Source organism: Mobula birostris, chromosome 12, assembly GCF_030028105.1.
Source record: "Mobula birostris isolate sMobBir1 chromosome 12, sMobBir1.hap1, whole genome shotgun sequence".
NCBI classification, from domain to species: Eukaryota; Metazoa; Chordata; class Chondrichthyes; order Myliobatiformes; family Myliobatidae; genus Mobula; species Mobula birostris.
The window spans coordinates 59,422,207-59,441,578 of NC_092381.1; the positions used below are offsets into that span (position 1 = coordinate 59,422,207).

At 41.9% G+C, this 19,372-nt stretch overlaps 1 protein-coding gene across 4 annotated transcripts in view; it reads right to left on the reverse strand.

Moving 5' to 3' along the window:
* Window positions 1-8,304: 8,304 nt before the first annotated feature.
* il12rb2 (interleukin 12 receptor, beta 2a) overlaps window positions 8,305-19,372 on the reverse strand; it is an 86,573-nt gene continuing 75,505 nt past the window's right edge. For all 4 annotated transcript variants that reach the window (XM_072274690.1, XM_072274688.1, XM_072274689.1 and 1 more), the window contains one exon: window positions 8,305-9,672. In XM_072274690.1, the coding sequence (XP_072130791.1) occupies window positions 9,145-9,672 (528 nt within the window). In that variant the 3' untranslated portion in view covers window positions 8,305-9,144. The remainder of the gene's footprint in view (window positions 9,673-19,372) is intronic.

Below are 19,372 nucleotides of genomic sequence, written 5' to 3' on the forward strand. Positions count from 1 at the left end.
TCCTTTTTAGATCTTGGCTGATGGGCATTTTTTTTTTAAATGAGCAAATCTGCAGATGCTGGAAAAATGAGCAACACACAAAATTCTGGAGGAACTGAGCAGGCCAAGCAGCATTTATGGAAATGAATACAGTTGATGTTTTGGGCAGGAAGGGGTTCGACCCCGAATGCTGACTGTACTCCTTGCCATAGATGCTGTTTGGCTGCTGAGTTCCTCCAGCATTGTGTGTGTGTGTGTGTGTTGCTTGGCATCTTCTGTTGGCTTATTTGACTGACTTTAGTAATCCTTAATTTTCACTAGCTAGTATATTTTCCAGTGGAATGGAGCCAAGAAGGTGTAACTGGAGCTTTTGTATAATTGCAATCTACTTGTTTTTGTTGAAGCCTATTTTAATATTGGCCTTTTATACAGTACATTTGTATATACCCTCTAAACTTGGTGAATAATGTATATGTAGAGTTCAATAAATGCTGAGTTCCCAATTTCACATATTATATAAGGTTATGTATGTTGGGTCCAGGGGTCGATGACCTTGTTCTTCTCCATATTAAGCCTCCATCTACTGTCTTTTTTCATTTCAGTCTTTTCTCCCAGATTTTAATTAGGAAGTGGTTGCAAAGCACCTGTGCAGATATCTGTTTTAAATACGTGGGATTATGTCAGTGCATGCAATGTATTTGTTGTTTTGTTCCAACTTTATACTTTAAACCTGCTTTGTTTATACCGTGAAGAAAAGCATGGCGATTGTACTTAAGATGTGTATATTCTCCATAGTAATACAATGAAAAGCTTACTGAAAAGCAATCCTTGCTAAGGAAAGCCGATTTTAATTTACACTTGATGTATTTAGTTACTTAATCCAAGAATTGGTAATTAATTGGTCTTCATATTTATGATATTCAATTTTAGCATAAATAAGCAAATTGATTACAAATTGTTAATTGCTGCATATATTGCAGAATGAGCTAACAAATGGATACCTTTTAGTGTTCCTTCGTCATTCCACAAGTCAGAATGATGTACTGACTAATGTTGGAAATTGCTAGAAACAAATTGAGTTACCGAGGTAAATATAAATATTTTGCAATGTTTATGCTAGCAGTCCTGTATTTATAACACATCCCTTGTCTAGGATATAAACAATCAACATAGAAGGGGAAGTTGGGGTTTCATGTAGGTAGGATCAAGTGGGCATGACTAGTTCCTCCTGGAATTGTGGAATCTTGGCACAACTGCCACCCAATATACCTGATTGGCCCCTTATGCAATATTGAACAAATTGGGCTTTTGCAATAAATTAACTTGTGTGGTGCTTTCTGCTGCTTGCCCACAAATTGCCAAATTAATTTTCATGACTATTATCAAGTACCATAATTGGTAGTGTATCCTAAATAAATAAAAATGTTAGTAAATTATTAAAAATAAATTAGTTTTTAGTGATAACATACTGTTGGAATTTCAGTGAAGAATGTAACCTCTGGCAGGAAGGAGGAAAAAGAGGCAAGATTTGGACTTGTATCTTAATTGCAGGTGGTTTCAGTCCTGGAAGAATGCAACAAGGTGAGGTAGGTGAAGGAAAAGAAATGGAGGCATCTAAAAATGCCTTTGTATTAAAAACATATTGTTATTAAACATGACCAACAATACACTGTACCAATTAAAACTGACTTGGGGTTACTGTGCCTTGTGGCTCAAAAGCTGAATTGCAAGAGCAGTGTGAAGGAATGTGAAGCCTATGATACTTATTTTTGGTGGACTGACATCTGACACTTCAATCAGCAATAAAATAAATCAAACACTTAACAGGTCATAAGTTGATCTTTAGTTTTGAAATTGCTTTTCTGAATCTTAGTTCCATTATGTGTAGTGACAGTTGTGTATTGCTTCCTTAGTTTGGAAATACTTTGCATTGTTGGTCACTAACGGTCATTAAATAAATTAATGAAAAGTTGTGGCAAATAATGAGAGCAAAAGGGATATAAATGGAGTGCGTTTGTGATTTCATTGAACTGTATCATTGACATTTCCAGTGAAATAAAGTTTGACTTTTTCTTGGACAGTACTTTCTAAGACACCAATTTTGAAGATTTTCTCAAGGGATAGCAGACAATCATGGATGCAATGGAAATCTACAAGGAAAATTTAAATAACAAATAGATGCAGGCCCTTGCAAATAGTATTAGATTGTTATAAAAGATATCATGCTACATTAATGTTAAATGTTAAGATTTATTCAAATCTATATGCACTGACTTATTGAAGTCGATATGCATTTGTAGCATCAGTGTTTATTTGGAATAATTTTAGCCTAAATTTTGGATGATGCAAGCAGAGGGGCAAAATGAGCAGATTGTATTTTTAAGGTAAGCAGTAACATCAATTTAAATTTGTCATGTGATTGGGTTTAAGTTTCAGAATTTTATGCAGATGAATTGAGAGCATGTGATTGGTTTAGCAATTCAGAGATTTTGGCTGATCTGGGAGACAAAAGGAAGCAAATTAGAATAGAAGTGAAACGTGATGGAGACAGTGAAAAAGACCTTCTCCTTGGTAGGTCTGATTTCAGACCTAACAAAAACTGTTTCAAGATCCCTGCTGCTTTAAATTCATGCATACAATCAGCCTTTGAATCTTTGGCTCCTACCATGTTCCATTGAACTAAAATGGAGGAACACCACATGATCTTCTGCCTTGAGGACCTGGCAATGAGTTTAACAATTTCTGACACATTGTGTTCTCAATCATCTATTTAATGCCTCATATGCCATTTTATTAAGCAGATGCCTTGCCATCTGTCACCACCACCTTGGGCAGTATCTCTTCTGGTCTCCTGTCATGGACAATGCACTTCCAGCCCTTTTCATGTCTAACCATCTTTAATTTTGTTTAACTTCTGCATACTATTTATAAATTACGATAATTTGCACATTTAGACGTAACGTAAAATTTTTTAGTCCATATATATGAAGGATGTAAGAAATAGTCAATTCATTAGCCCTAGTTATCTATGCGGACTTAGTAGATATTTCTTGAACATTAAAACGTTTTAATATGCGGAGTCTCAACCCAAAGCTAAGAAATCCTCCCCGTTACCCCACCCTCTAAGCCCCAATACCCCCTCCCTCGATGCTCGATAACTGATTTTTGCTCCAGATTCTGCAGTATCTTGTGTCTCCAGTGAAATAACCCATCTGTTGATCAAACTTGTTGTTCCCTCTAATTTGGTGATTTCCTTGAATGTTCTTTTGCCTCTTCAAAATTAACATAGTTGCCTTTGTCTTTTTAACAAAGGCTCTAGCTTCATGTGGTAAATGAAATATTTCCTTTAACAACCTTTAATTTACAGTCTGCCTCTCAGCCCTTGAATGTGTTGTTACTAATTTAACTGTCACTTCCGACAGAAGCTTCTACAATTTCTAATCTGTTGGTTTACAATCAGTGAACTCCAACTAATTTGCATACTTAAAAGTTGCTTGAGTTTCAGTTCTTAGATCCTTGGAAGTGTATCCATAATTTCATCACGTTTCTATCTCGTTTAAAACAAACGTAATGCAATCTTTTTGAGTTGCATATATGTTGGCTAACCACACAGCAGCCTACTTCAATGCCGTTCATTTGTTCAGTTCGTGTTTATCCTCATGCAGCCGCGAAGCCTTCAGTTGCAAGTTAAAAATCGTACAACTTTTCCTGCTAGCTAGCTTGAAATAACAACATAGAATAGTACAGCACAGTACAGGCCCTTTGGCCCACAATGTTGTGCCGACCCTCAAACCCTGCCACCCATATAACCTCCCTTCCCCACCTTAAATTCCTCCATATACCTGTCTAGTAGTCTCTTAAACTTCACTAGTGTATCTGCCTCCACCACTGACTCAGGCAGTGCATTCCACGCACCAACCACTCTGAGTAAAAAAAAAACCTTCCTCTAATATCCCCCTTGAACTTCCCACCCCTTACCTTAAAGTCATGTCCTCTTGTCCCTGCAGTGGTCCCCTGGGGAAGAGGTGCTGGCTATCCACTCTTATCTATTCCTCTTATTATCTTGTACACCTCTATCATGTCTCTTCTCATTATCCTTCTCTCTAAAGAGTAAAGCCCTAGCTCCCTTAATCTCTGATCATACTGCATACTCTCTAAACCAGGCAGCAGCATCCTGGTAAATCTCCTCTGTACCCTTTCCAATGCTTCCACATCCTTTCTACAGTGAGGCGACCAGAACTGGACACAGTACTCCAAGTGTGGCCTAACCAGACTTTTATAGAGCTGCATCATTACATCGCGATTCTTAAACTCTATCCCTCGACTTATGAAAGTTAACACCCCATAAGCTTTCTTAACTACCCTATCCACCTGCGAGGCAACTTTCAGGGATATGTGGACATGTACCTCCAGATCCTTCTGCTCCTCCACACTACCAGGTATCCTGCCGTTTACTTTGTACTGTGCCTTGGAGTTTGTCCTTCCAAAGTGTACGACCTCACACTTCTCTGGGTTGAACTCCATCTGCCACTTCTCAGCCCACTTCTGCATCCTATCAATGTCTCTCTGCAATCTTTGAAAATCCTCTACACTATCTACAACAGCACCAACCTTTGTGTCGTCTGCAAACTTGCCAACCCACCCTTCTACCCTCACATCCAGGTCGTTAATAAAAATCACGAAAAGTAGAGGTCCCAGAACAGATCCTTGTGGGACACCACTAGTCACAATCTTCCAATCTGAATGTACTCCCTCCACCATGACCCTCTGCCTTCTGGAGGCAAGCCAATTCTGAATCCACCTGGCCAAACTTCCCTGGATCCCATGCCTTCCAACTTTCTGAATAAGCCTACCGTGTGGAACCTTGTCAAATGCCTTACTAAAATCCATATAGATCACATCCACTGCACTACCCTCATCTATATGCCTGGTCACCACCTCAAAGAACTCTATCAGGCTTGTTAGACACAATCTGCCCTTCACAAAGCCATGCTGACTGTCCCTGATCAGACCATGATTCTCTAAATACCCAGAGATCCTATCTCTAAGGGTCTTTTCCAACAGCTTTCCCACCACAGACGTAAGGCTCACTGGTCTATAATTTCCCAGATTATCCCTACTACCTTTTTTTGAACAAGGGGACAACATTCGCCTCCCTCCAATCCTCCGGTACTATTCTCGTGGACAACAAGGACATAAAGATCCTAGCCAGAGGCTCAGCAATCTCTTCCCTCGCCCTGTGGAGCAGCCTGGAGAATATTCCGTCAGGCCCCGGGGACTTATCGGTCCTAATGTATTTTAACAACTCCAACACCTCCTCTCCCTTAATATCAATATGCTCCAGAACATCACCATCACGTATATTGTCCTCACCATCATCAAGTTCCTTCTCATTGGTCAATACCAAAAAGAAGTATTCATTGAGGACCTCGCTCACTTCCACAGCCTCCAGGCACATCTTCCCACCTTTATTTCTAATCGGCCCTACCTTCACTCCTGTCATCCTTTTTTTTCTTCACATAATTGAAGAATGCTTTGGGGTTCTCCTTTATCCTACTCGCCAAGGCCTTTCTATGCCCCCTACTTGCTCTTCTCAGCCCCTTCTTAAGCTCCTTTCTTGCTTCCCTATATTTCTCAATAGACCCATCTGATCCTTGCTTCCTAAACCTCATGTATGCTGCCTTCTTCCACCTGACTAGATTTTCCACCTCACTTGTCACCCATGGTTCCTTCACTCTACCATTCTTTATCTAACTCACTGGGCCAAGTTTATCCCTAACATCCTGAAAGAGATCTCTAACTATCGACCACATGTCCATAGTACATTTCTCTGCAAAAACGTCATCCCATTTCACACCTGCAAGTTCTAGCGTTATAGCCTCATAATTTGCTCTTCCCCAATTAAAAATTTTCCTGTCCTCTCTGATTCTGTCCTTTTCCATGATAATGCTAAAGGCCAGGGAGGGGTGGTCACTGTCCCCCAGATGCTCACCCACTGAGAGATCTGTGATCTGACCCAGTTCATTACCTAGTACTAGGTCTAGTACGACATTCCCCCTGGTCGGCCTGTCCACATACTGTGACAGGAATCTGTCCTGGATGCACTTAACAAACTCTGCCCCATCTAAACCCTTGGAACTAATTAGGTGCTAATCAATATTAGGGAAATTAAAGTCACCCATGATAACAGCCCATCAAAGTTGCTGGTGAACGCAGCAGGTCAGGCAGCATCTCTCGGAAGAGGTACAGGCGACGTTTCGGGCTGAGACCCTTCGTCAGGACTAACTGAAGGAAGAGCTTGTAAGAGATTTGAAAGTGGGAGGGGGAGATCCAAAATGATAGGAGAAGATGGGAGAGGGAGGGATGGAGCCAAGAGCTGGACAGGTGGATATGAGAGGATCATGGGACAGGAGGCCCAGGGAGAAGGAAAAGGGGGAGGGGGGGAAACCCAGAAGGATGGGCAAGGGGTATAGTCAGAGGGAGGAAAAAGAGAGAATGAATGTGTGTATTTAAATAAATAACAGATGGGGTACGAGGGGGAGGTGGGTTATTAGCGGAAGTTAGAGAAGTCAATGTTCATGCCATGAGGTTGGAGGCTACCCAGAGGGAATATAAAGTGTTCCTCCAACCTGAGTGTGGCTTCATCTTTACAGTAGAGGAGGCCGTGGACAGACATATCAGAATGGGAATGGGACGTGGAATTAAAACGTGCGGCCACTGGGAGATCCTGCTTTCTCTGGCGGACAGAGCGTAGGTGTTCAGCAAAACGATCTCCCAGTCTGCGTCACGTCTCGTTAATATATAGAAGGCCACATTGGGAGCACCGGATGCAGTATATCACACCAGCTGACTCACAGGTGAAGTGTTGCCTCACCTGGAAGGACTGTCTGGGGCCTTGAATAATGGTAAGGGAGGAAGTATAAGGGCATGTGTAGCACTTGTTCTGCTTATAAGGATAGGTGCCAGGAGGGAGATCAGTGGGGAGGGATGGGGGGGACGAATGGACAAGGGAGTCACGTAGGGAGCGATCCCTGTGGAATGCAGATGGGGGGAGGGAAAGATGTGCTTAGTGGTGGGATCCCGTTGGAGGTGGCGGAAGTTATGGAGAATATATATGTTGGACCCGGAGAATGGTGGGGTGGTAGGTGAGGACCAGGGGAACCCTATTCCTAGTGGGGTGGCGGGAGGGTGGAGTGAGCAGATGTGCGTGAAATGGGGGAGGTGCGTTTGAGAGCAGAGTTGATGGTGGAGGAAGGGAAGCCCCTTTCTTTAAAAAAGCAACTTTGATGTGTTTTGCTTGAATTTCCAGCATCTGCAGAATTCCTCATGTTTTCATGATAACAACCCTGTTATTTTTTGCACCTTTCCAAAATCTGCCTCCCAATCTACTCCACTGTATCTCTGCTGCTACCAGGGGGCCTATAGAATACCCCCAATAGAGTAACTGCTCCCTTCCTGTTCCTGACTTCCACCCATACTGACTCAAAAGAGGATCCTGCTGCATTACCCACCCTTTCTATAGCTGTAATAGTATCCCTGACCAGTAATGCCACCCCTCCCCTCCTCCTCCTCCCCCTCCTCCCCCCCCCATCCCTTTTAAAGCACTTAAACCCAGGAATATTGAGAATCCATTCCTGCCCTGGTGACAGCCAAGTCTGTGTAATGGCCACTACATCATAATTCCATGTATGTATCCAAGCTCTCAGTTCATCACCTTTGTTCCTGATGCTTCTTGCATTGAGGTACACACACGTCAGCCCTTCTACCTTACTACCTTTACACAGTTTATTCTGCTTCTCCTTCCTCAAAGCCTCTCTGTATGTTAGATCTGGCTTTACTCCATGCACTTCTTTCACTGCTCTATCGCTCCAGGTCCCATCCCCCTTGCAAATTAGTTTAAACCCTCCCGAACCATGCTAGCAAACCTACCTGCAAGGATATTGCTCCCCCTTGAGTTCAGGTGCAACCCATCCAATCTGTACAGGTCCCACCTTCCCCAGAAGAGATCCCAATGGTCCAAAAATCTAAAACCCTGCTCCCTGCACCAACTCCTCAGCCACACATTCAACTGCCATCTCCTCCAGTAACTGCCATAACCTTACCAGATAGAATGAAATTCTTTCTTTGGTTGCCCCCAGTTAATATAACATTGCACATCAGAAGATTCATTTCAAGTCCCACATCAGCACTGAATATGTTCAATATAGATTGGGTGTCAGCTGTAATCCTTTCAAACAAAAAAAAAGTTAAGCTTGTGTGTGTGGTCAGGATTTGAATTAGGATGTTAAGTGTTTCCAGTAATACAACCCAGCAGCTTTAAGCCAGTTATGATTTATTTCCAAATTATGACATTTGTTGACTTCAGAGTGCTATAAATGGGCACTTGCCTTAATCGTATAATTTTTCTTACCTTTTAGACAATTGATAATACCACACATTCTCAAGATTTCACCTGAATGGCCATTAGGTTTTAGGCATGATATTGCTGATATGCTATTTATTAGTGGGAGAATCAAAACTGAATTTAAACTTAAATGTCAATCACATTATTAGCAACATCATACTTGGATACTCTTACTATCATCTGGGTATCAAATATAGCACCTTCCCAGTTTGTATAGCAAAGTATCACCAATGGATTTAATGATTATATAAAGTGCCCCTTCAAAGGGCTGGACCTGGCCCGCAACCTAGAATCGCTTCATCAGGCCAGATACAGAGAGCTGATACTAATGGTACTTACACCTTCATCAGACAGCAGTCTGCACGCTAACTCTTGTCTTAGACAAGACAGTATTAAGTTTTAAGTTCTGGTTCTGCTGTTAAATGGTATTGACAAAATCTATCTTGTGGCACAAGAGTAAACTATGTCATGGAGGGAAAAATAACCTGTAAATGTTCCCAGTTATCAGCATAGTAGTTATACAGATTACCCAAGCTAATGTCCAGCTTTCTCACAATACGTATAACTGATATGAGGCACTGCTATTCACTTGGTTCCACTTATGGTTGTCCGTAATCCTCAATCCAGGCGAAGGCATATGCAATTTATTTAGCTGGATACTGAATTATCAGTCGTAGAAAGATACAAACAAGATGTGCCCAAATGGTGAGCTGTAATAGTCTGGAGTGCTCTCAAAATACTCGCTGTATGGATTAAGAAAATTATTCTACAATTGAACTACAGTCAATTCTCACCACATCTAATGTTAATTTCCCTTCATAAGTGAGTTCCATTCTGGATAGGGACGGAAGAGGCATGAATGAAAAGCTGTTAACAAAATCTTGACTGGTCTCTGTAGTGTTGTCTGTAACATGTATAAAGTTGGAAGGTATGTATCCAATGCTTTGGTCTCTTGCAGAATTTATTGAATCTGTTAGTTGGTGATTAATTTCCCCAGGGGACAACTTTTCGATATATGAACAAGGGAGTTGGCATTTGTAATCCAGAATGGCCACTTGACTGTTCCCTGGTGAAAGATCTTGGCTCAAGTCCTCACTCTGCTGTGGCTGACTAGCCATGGGCTGAATATGAAATGTGGACAGCTGGCTGCTCTGGTCTTGATTAAGAGCCTCCATACCACTGCAGAGTTCCTGGACAGATGACATCTCCTCCACTTGTAGAGTCTCAGGATCTTCATAAGCTGAAGTTGTGTCAGCTTGGAAGTAAGGACAAGTTAAATCCAGATTGCCCTGTACCAAATAAAAGGAGCAAATTTGAGAATTATGAAACTTGCAAATGTATGTTTTGTTTATTTAAAACTAATATATTTACTTAACTGCACCAAAATTGTTCAGTGTTCTAGATGTGATCTTGGTAACACCTTATACTGTTGCAGTAAGACTTCCATTCATAAGGCCTATGTTCAGAGTTTTATCAATTAGGTTGACTTATAAAAGAAATTCCACAAAGTTGCTTTGACAATTGGGTAATCTACTTCTGTGCTGAACCAGGCATTAATAAACATTCAAAAACAACAAAGCTAAATGCACATTTAAAATTAAATCCAATGAATACTGTGCCTGTTAAGTGGTCATCTGCACTGAAATGGATGGCTTAACCTGGATTTGTGCCAGGTTAAGTACATAGATTTCGCAGCAGAACTGCTGAGAAATCGAATGAAGCAAGTCTGCTGCTGGAAGAGAACTCCAATGATGAGTGAAGTTGAAGTGACAGTGGCAACAGCTCAAAAATTCCAGGACTTCCAGGTGCACACACTTTTCTGCAGTAGTCAAAGGTGTTGCTAAGTATAATATTTTGGGACCAGTGACCTTTGGTTAAATTTGTTTTAAGTAGGCTATTTTATATATAAAGGGACAGATCCAGTCCACAAGTTAAATTAACAAGGCAAAATTTCACTATATTAGACAGTGCATTGTTGATTGGAATAGGTTAATGAGGGCAGGGCAATGGATATAGAAGGTGGTTTCAGTGATCCCCATAGTGGGTGATATTTCTTTCCCCCCGGGCACTGGGAGTTTTTAAGGGGGCAATAAAGATAAAGGCTGTGGTGAGAGGGGGCAGCTGAGGGATTGCAGGCTTAATTTAAGATGAATTTCTTAAGAATCTGATCTGCAGTGCCTCATGAATGGTCATGTAACCACCTCATCTCTTGCTAATCCACCAAAGTTTGCTTGACATGCATTATAGTTGTTCAAAAGCAATGCAATACTTATGTATTTGGCATATTATGAGAAATCTGGACTGAAGGGCCTGTGTAAAAGCCAGATATTACCTTTCACTACTGTATACAGTTGGCTAGTATGATTCCCATGCTCTAATCATGCAGTGACACAGTTCCTGTGAATTACAGTATGGAGTTCATGGGGTAACGTTCAGAATCTGCCCTATTGAATGGTCTTGATGGCATTTCTGTAGCGCATGACATAATCAAGATATTGTTGCCCCACTTTACTTCAGGCAAAGAGGATTTTGCCTGACCTATGATGATGTCATAACTTAAGGAACGGCTGGGCTTAACAACCACAGTCAATCGCTTATTAGGATATAGAGCATAGAGATCTACAGCACATTACAGGCCCCTCGGCCCACAATGTTGTGCCACCAGGTAACCTACTCTAGAGACTGCCTAGAATTTCCCTACAGCATAGCCCTCTATTTTTCCAAGTTCCATGTGCCTATCAAAGAGTCTTTAAAAGACCCTATTCCATCTGCCTCCACCACCATTGCGGGCTGTCACATTGCTCTCTGGGGGGAAAACTTACCCCTGCCATCCCCTCTGTACCTACTTCCAAGCAGCTTAAAACTATGCCCCTTGTGTTAGCCATTTCAGCCCTGGGAAAAGGCCTCTGGCTATCCACAGGACCAATGCCTTCATCATCTTATACACTTCTATCAAGTCACTTCATCCTCTGTCGCTCCAAGGAGAAAAGGCCAAGTTTACTCAACCTATTCTCATATGGCATGCTCTCCAATCCAGGCAACATCCTTGTAAGTCTCCTCTGCACTCTCTATAGTATCCACATCCTTCCTGTAGTGAAGTGACCAGAATTGAACACAGTACTCCAAGTGGGGTCTAACCGTGGTCTTATTTAGCTTTAACATTACCTCATGGCTCCTGAATTCAATCCCAGGGTTGAAGAAGTACATCACACCATACACCTTCTTAACAACAGTCAACCTGCGCAGCAAGTTTGAGTGTCCTATGGACACGGACCCCAAGATCTTGCTGATCCCCCACACTACCAAGAGTCTTTCCATTAATATTATATTCTGTCTTCAAAATCAACCTGCCGAAATGAACCACTTCACACTTGTCTGGGTTGAACCCCATCTGCCACTTCGCAGCCCAGTTCTGCATCCTACTGATGTCATGCTGTAACCTCTGACAACCCTCCAGACCATCCACAACACCCCCAACTTTTGTGTCATCTGCAAACTTACTTACACATTCTTCTACTTCCTCATATCATTTATAAAAATCACAGAGGAGGGGTCCCAGAACAGATCCCTGTAGAACACCTCAGGGGAAGTTAGTTAATTAGCAAAAAAGTTGACAAATGCTCAAACCTAAAGATAAATGCACTAATTGTCAATTTATTACACTTTCAGGTCACCAAGTGAAGGGCCCGTATTCAAGGAGATTCTCAGAAGAAAATAGGCAGAATGGTCACTCCAATTCTGGCAGTAAGTAGCATGTTATAGGATGTTTCTCATGATGTTGTTTAATTCATAATGAAAATGGCAAAAGGAGACCAAACAAAAAAGAAGTGTAGACCGCATGGTGTAGAGTATCTGAAATAGGGAATTGTACCAGCACCAACAGCAGCTATTTGTTGTGTGAAACATTATTTTTCAAATGAGGCAATGAAACCATCCAGACTTCTTGAAAATTTGAAGAGAATATGCTCTTATAAAGTAGATAAGAACTTGGCTTATTTTCAGTCACTTCATGAAAAATTTCAGAAACAGGAAACACTAAAACATTGTTGCCAGTACTTTGCAACAACAGTGATGGTTTATGTGTTTCATACAATATTTCATTGCCAAATTTGGAAAGCCCCTGTACACTTGCAGAAGAACTGATTCTGCCAGCAGTAAGGGATGTTTTCGGTACAGTTTTGCATAAGTCACCAGACCAAATAATTAAAGAGATTCCACTCAGCAATGACTGTTTTAAAGACAAATAGATGAAATTCTGAGTAATAGCTTTGCCAGGCAACAAATCTTTCCTTCTTGGTTATGTTCATTTCATAAAAGGTAAAAAGCATTGTTCAAGAGATGTTTAGGGGACTAGAAACAGATACAAAGGGGGAGCTAATATTTGAGATTGTTGAGCAGTTTTTCAAAAAGGACATTCTGCTCATCAACATTCTTGCTTGTACAACAGACTGAGCACCATCAGTGACGGGATGTCACTATGGAGTTATTACTTATTGAAAAAGCTGTATCTAACATATTTGCCATTCAATGTGTAACTCACGGACAACATCTCGTCACAAAATATCTAAGGACCCAATGCAAATAATTAAATACTGTTATTACATAGGTAAATAAAGTCCCATGTTCTCAATTCTCAACAACTTCAACAGCACTGAGAATGATGACAGTTTGAATGTTTGCTGTTGCACACAGAAGTTAGATGGCTCCCAAAAGGAAACTGCCTGAGATGCTTTTGTATGCTTGAACTGATAAAATTCTTTGAAGACTTGAGTAATCAACTCAAAATATTAGGCATGAAATTGCTTATTTGTCATAATTATTTACGAAGTCATCAATTGCAAGGAAGTGATGTGAATCTTATCAGAGTCAAATTAGCTGTCTCCACACTTCTGTCCAGGTTAACCCAATTAAGTGCAACATTGGGCATTCTGACCTTTTCCAATTTCCAAGCCTCTGACTTGGAAGAGAAAGAAAGAATTCTAGATGCTGATCTTCAAATATACTGTGCCCACCTAGGTGAGCAGCATAAAGACATGTCAGAGAGATTTCAGGTTCTTCACTTGATCCAAGTTCCAGATTGGGTAATAAATCCCATTCCTGAATACTTGTACTGAGGAATTATCAGAAAGGATGGTGGAAGAACTGACCTCTCTACAAAATGACTTTGAACTGAACCAGAGGTTCAAAAAAAATCATATCAAGACCTTTGGTTGCAGAAAAATATCTTTTAATTCTATCTTACACTGTCGATAAAAGTCAAGGTGTTCCTTTTTGCCTTTCCAACATCGTATTTAGTGGAGTATGGTTTCTGTGCATTCCCTCAATTTCTTTCAAAGCAATGAAGCAGACTGCAAATTACTGAATGTGGGGATCTGAGGCTCCTTCTGAGTGACATTCAGACTGATAACACTACACCAAGCCCATCAACCTCATTGAAAGGTGAAAAAGCAATGAAGTAGTGAATAGTTGTGAATAATGTACACTCTAAAATTGTGGATGAGAGTTGTTTTAACTCTAAATAAAGAAATAATTTTGTGGCTTTAAATTTGAATAATGTTTGCAATTATTTGTCACTGCTTTGAATTTTCAGTTCTCATTTTCTTTCACTGTGCATTGTAAGTTAAAGGTCTTTATAATTTTTTTTGTAATGGCTGGAAAGCGTGGGGTCACTGGGAACCATTGGTGTACATGGAATTCAGTAAGACTTTTAAGATTCCACATGGTCACCTGCTATGGAAAGTATGATCACATGGGATCCAGGGAGAGCTGGCTAATTGGATACACAATTGGTTTGATGGTAGGAAGGTTGTCCTTTGGACTGTGGTCCCATGTCAGGTGATGTGTCTCAGGTTGGTGCTAGGCCTTTGCTGTGTATCACTTGTGTCAACAATTTGGATGAAAATGTACAAGGCATGGTTAATAAGCTGGCAGATGACACTAAAAGAGACAGTGAAGATGGTTATCAAGAATTACAGCAGGATCTTAATCAACTGGGTAAGTGGATCATGGAATGGCAAATGGAGTTTAATTCAGATAAATGTAAGGTTACATTAAGAGGACAAGACATGACAGGACTTTCACAGTGTACAGTAGAACTCTGGAGTGTTGGAGAATAGAGGGGACCTAGGAATACAAATACAGTTGAGCACATCTTATCTGAAAATCGACCAGCTGTTGGCACAATGGCATCAGCGCCGGACTCCGGAGCGAAGGCTCCCGAGTTCGAATCCAGGTCAGGCCACCCCCCCGAGCAAGCTCTCCATCCGTGCTGGGTTGAGCATTGAGCTAGCCACTCGGCCTCGTAAAAAAAAAAAAAGGGTAGTCAGGAACGTTCATACTGTCACCCAGTTAATCCAAAAGGAGACCAATCCTGGCCCCACGTGCCAGTCAGGAATGGCTGACTGTCTGGTGTGACACGCTAAAACAAAATCTGAAAATCCAAAATCCGAAAATCTCCAAAATCCGAATTTTCTTTGAGCGCTGACAGGATGCCACAAATGGAAAATTCCACAAGGCGCTGGGAAGGCTTCCAGGCAATGTGCAGCTTGCTGTGAACTACAGACAATTCTGAGAAGTGACCTCACATACCCGGAATGGGGCCCTGTTGGTGCCAGTTTGTTTTCAGTGGTCATCATAGCCAGGCCTTTGTGCATTACTGACAGTGATTATCATGCTCTGTGCTGTTAAGATTTTGTTGAAAATGTCAAAGGCCTGCAGTTACCCCTGTGGGTAATGGTGAAAAGAAAATGAGGAAGCATTTCTAGGAAGAAGTACAGTCGACGTTTTGGGCCGAGACCCGAAACGTCGACGGTAACCCTTCCTAGAGATGCTGCCTGGCCTGCTGCATTCACCAGCAACTTTTATGTGTTGCTTGAAATTTCAGCATCTGCAGATTTCCTGGTGTTTGAGGAAGCATTTATGGTTTTCTATAACACAGAATGTCAAGTAAGAAGAACAGCATGCTTGCAGCAGCGTACAGAGGGGTGAGTGTGGAGTTTAGCCTGAAGGATGCCGTATACGCTGCTGCCAACAGATGGAACACTGTTACTAAAGACACACTTATTTGTGCCTGGCACAACGGCTGGATTACAACTACATTCAGTGACGATATGTACAAAGTGAGTTTGAAGGATTATGTATGCCAAGTGAGATAAAGACAATGTCAGAACTCCTTACAGGGATACCTTCAGAGTCTGTCAATAAACTGGAGGAAGTGGATAGCCGAGAAGTTCTTAACATTGATAATGAGTCTCCAGTTTTTCATTCAATGACCGATGGTGAAATAGCTGAAATGGTTCTGAATCGATGTGATCATGATAACAGTGAAGATGAAAAGATGCCCATAGGTACATGGAAAAAATGTATGATGCAATATGCATTCATTACAGAACAAGAAATTATGTCAGCTTATAAAAATTAAAGAAAGATTGCTGCAACACAAGTCGTTAATGAGGCAGAGGACACTGGAAGAAACATTCAAACGAAAGTCATCTAGCACTGTGTTTCATCCAGAGAGTATCCACTTTCATATCCCTCAACCACTTCTGATGTTCTTCCTCACAATGTTTGGTGCTGTATTTAGCATCTTTTGTAAGCGAAAATCTTCTTATTTTTTGTTAATTACAAAACATTATTTTTGCATGTTATAGAACATAGAGTAGTACAGCACAGTACAGGCCCTTTGGCCCACAATGTTGTGCCAACCCTCAAACCCTGCCAGCCATATAACCCCCCACCTTAAATTCCTCCATATACCTGTCTAGTAGTCTCTTAAACTTCACTAGTGTATCTGCCTCCACCACTGACCCAGGCAGTGCATTTCACACACCAACCACTCTCTGAGTAAAAAATCTTCCTCTAATATCCCTCTTGAACTTCCCACCCCTTACCTTAAAGCCATGTCCTCTTGTATTGAGCAGTGGTGCCCTGGGGAAGAGGCGCTGGCTATCCATTCTATCTATTCCTCTTATTATCTTGTACACCTCTATCATGTCTCCTCTCATCCTCCTCCTCTCCAAAGAGTAAAGCCCTAGCTCCCTTAATCTCTGATCATAATGCATACTTTCTAAACCAGGCAGCATCCTGGTAAATCTCCTCTGTACCCTTTCCAATGCTTCCACATCCTTCCTATAGTGAAGTGACCAGAACTGGACACAGTACTCCAAGTGTGGCCTAACCAGACTTTTATAGAGCTACATCATTAGCTCGCGACTCTTAAACTCTATCCCTCGACTTATGAAAGCTAACACCCCATAAGCTTTCTCAACTACCCCATCCACCTGTGAGGCAACTTTCAGGGATATGTGGATATGTACCCCCAGATCCCTCTGCTCCTCCACACTACTGAGTATCCTGCCATTTACTTTGTACTCTGCCTTGGAGTTTGTCCTTCCAAAGTGTACCACCTCACACTTCTCCTGGTTGAACTCCATCTGCCACTTCTTAGCCCACTTCTGCATCCTATCAATGTCTCTCTGCAATCTTTGACAATCCTCTACACTATCTACAACACCATCAACCTTTGTGTCGTCTGCAAACTTGCCAACCCACCCTTCTACCCCCACATCCAGGTCATTAATAAAAATCACGAAAAGTAGAGGTCCCAGAACAGATCCTTGTGGGACACCACTAGTTACAATCCTCCAATCTGAATGTACTCCCTCCACCACGACCCTCTGCCTTCTGGAGGCAAGCCAACTCTGAATCCACCTGGCCAAACTTCCCTGGATCCCATGCCTTTGGACTTTCTGAATAAGCTTGTCAAATGCCTTACTAAAATCCATATAGATCACATCCGCTGCACTACCCTCATCTATATGCCTGGTCACCTCCTCAAAGAACTCTAATCAGGCTTGTTAGACACGATCTGCCCTTCACAAAACCATGCTGACTGTCCCTGATCAGACCATGATTCTCTAAATGCCCAGAGATCCTATCTCTAAGAATCTTTTCCAACAGCTTTCCCACCACAGACGTAAGGCTCACTGGTCTATAATTACCCAGACTATCCCTACTACTTTTTTTGAATAAGGGGACAACATTCGCCTCCCTCCAATCCTCCGGTACCATTCCCGTGGACAACGAGGACATAAAGATCCTAGCCAGAGGCTCAGCAATCTCTTCCCTCGCCTCGTGGAGCAGCCTGGGGTATATTCCGTCAGGCCCTGGGGACTTATCCGTCCTAATGTATTTTAACAACTCCAACATCTCCTCTCCCTTAATATCAACATGCTCCAGAACATCAACCTCACTCATATTGTCCTCACCATCATCAAGTTCCCGCTCATTGGTGGATACCAAAGAGAAGTATTCATTGAGGACCTCGCTCACTTCCACAGCCTCCAGGCACGTCTTCCCACCTTTATCTCTAATCGGTCCTACCTTCACTCCTGTCATCTTTTTTTTCTTCACAAAATTGAAGAATGCCTTGGGGTTTTCCTTTACCCTACTCGCCAAGGCCTTCTCATGCCTCTTTCTTGCTCTTCTCAGCCCTTCCTTAATCTCCTTTCTTGTTTCCCTATATTCCTCAATAGACCCATCTGATCCTCGCTTCCTAAACCTCATGTATGCTGCCTTCTTCCACCTGACTAGATTTTCCACCTCACTTGTCGCCCATGGTTCCTTCACCCTACCATTTTTTATCTTCCTCACCGGGACAAATTTATCCCTAACATCCTGCAAGAGATCTCTAAACATCGACCACATGTCCATAGTACATTTCCCTGCAAAAACATCATCCCAATTCACACCCGCAAGTTCTAGCCTTATAGCCTCATAATTTTCCCTTCCCCAATTAAAAATTTTCCTGTCCTCTCTGATTCTGTCCTTTTCCATGATAATGCTAAAGGCCAGGGAGCGGTGGTCACTGTCCCCCAGATGCTCAACCACTGAGAGATCTGTGACCTGACCCGGTTCATTACCTAGTACTAGATCTAACTTTCATCTCCACCTAAAATCCAATGTTAACATGACCTGTACAAGAGAGACAGGTTACACTTGAACTACAGGGGGACCAATATCCTTTCAGGGAGGTTTGTTCGTGCTTTTGGGGAGGCTTTAAACTAGATTTGCAGGGGGATGGGAACCAGAATGCCAGAGCTGATAGTGTGACTGGGGTGAAAATAAATGATGTTAAAAGTTCAAGCAAATCCGCTAATGGAAAGGTTGTAAGTGGTGGTAAAAATCTTCTGAGGTGTATATATTTCAATGCTAGGAGTATTGCGGGGAAGACGGATGAGTTGAAGGCATAGATTGACACGTGGAATTATGACGTTATAGCAATTAGTGAAACTTGGCTACAGGAGGGGCAGGACTGACAGCTTAATATTCCAGGGTTCCAATGTTTCAGATGTGATCGAGGCAGAGGAATGAAAGGTGGGGGAGTAGCATTGCTTATTAGGGAAAATATTACAGCAGTGCTCAGGCAGGACCGATTAGAGGGCTTGTCTACTGAGTCCTTATGGGTGGAGCTGAGAAAGAGGAGAGGTATGGCCACATTAGTGGGATTGTATTACAGACCACCCAATAGTCAACGAGACTTGGAAGAGCAAATCTGCAGAGAGGTAGCAGGCAACTGAAGGAAACATAAAGTTGTGGTGGTAGGGGATTTTAATTTTCCATATATTGATTGGGACTTCAATACTGTTAGGGGTCTAGATGGTTTAGAGTTTGTAAAATGTGTTCAGGAAAGTTTTCTAAATCAATATATAGAGGGACCAACTAGAGGGAATGCAATATTGGATCTCCTGTTAGGAAACGAGTTAGGACAAGTGATGGAAGTCTGTGTAGGGGAGCACTTTGGTTCCAGTGATCATAACACCATTAGTTTCAATTTGATCATGGACAAGGATAGATCTGGTCCTAGGGTTGAGGTTCTGAACTGGAAGAAGGCCAAATTTGAAGAAATGAGAAGGGATCTAAAAAGCGTGGATTGGGACAGGTTATCCTCTGGCAAAGATGTGATCGGTAGGTGGGAAGCCTTCAAGGGGG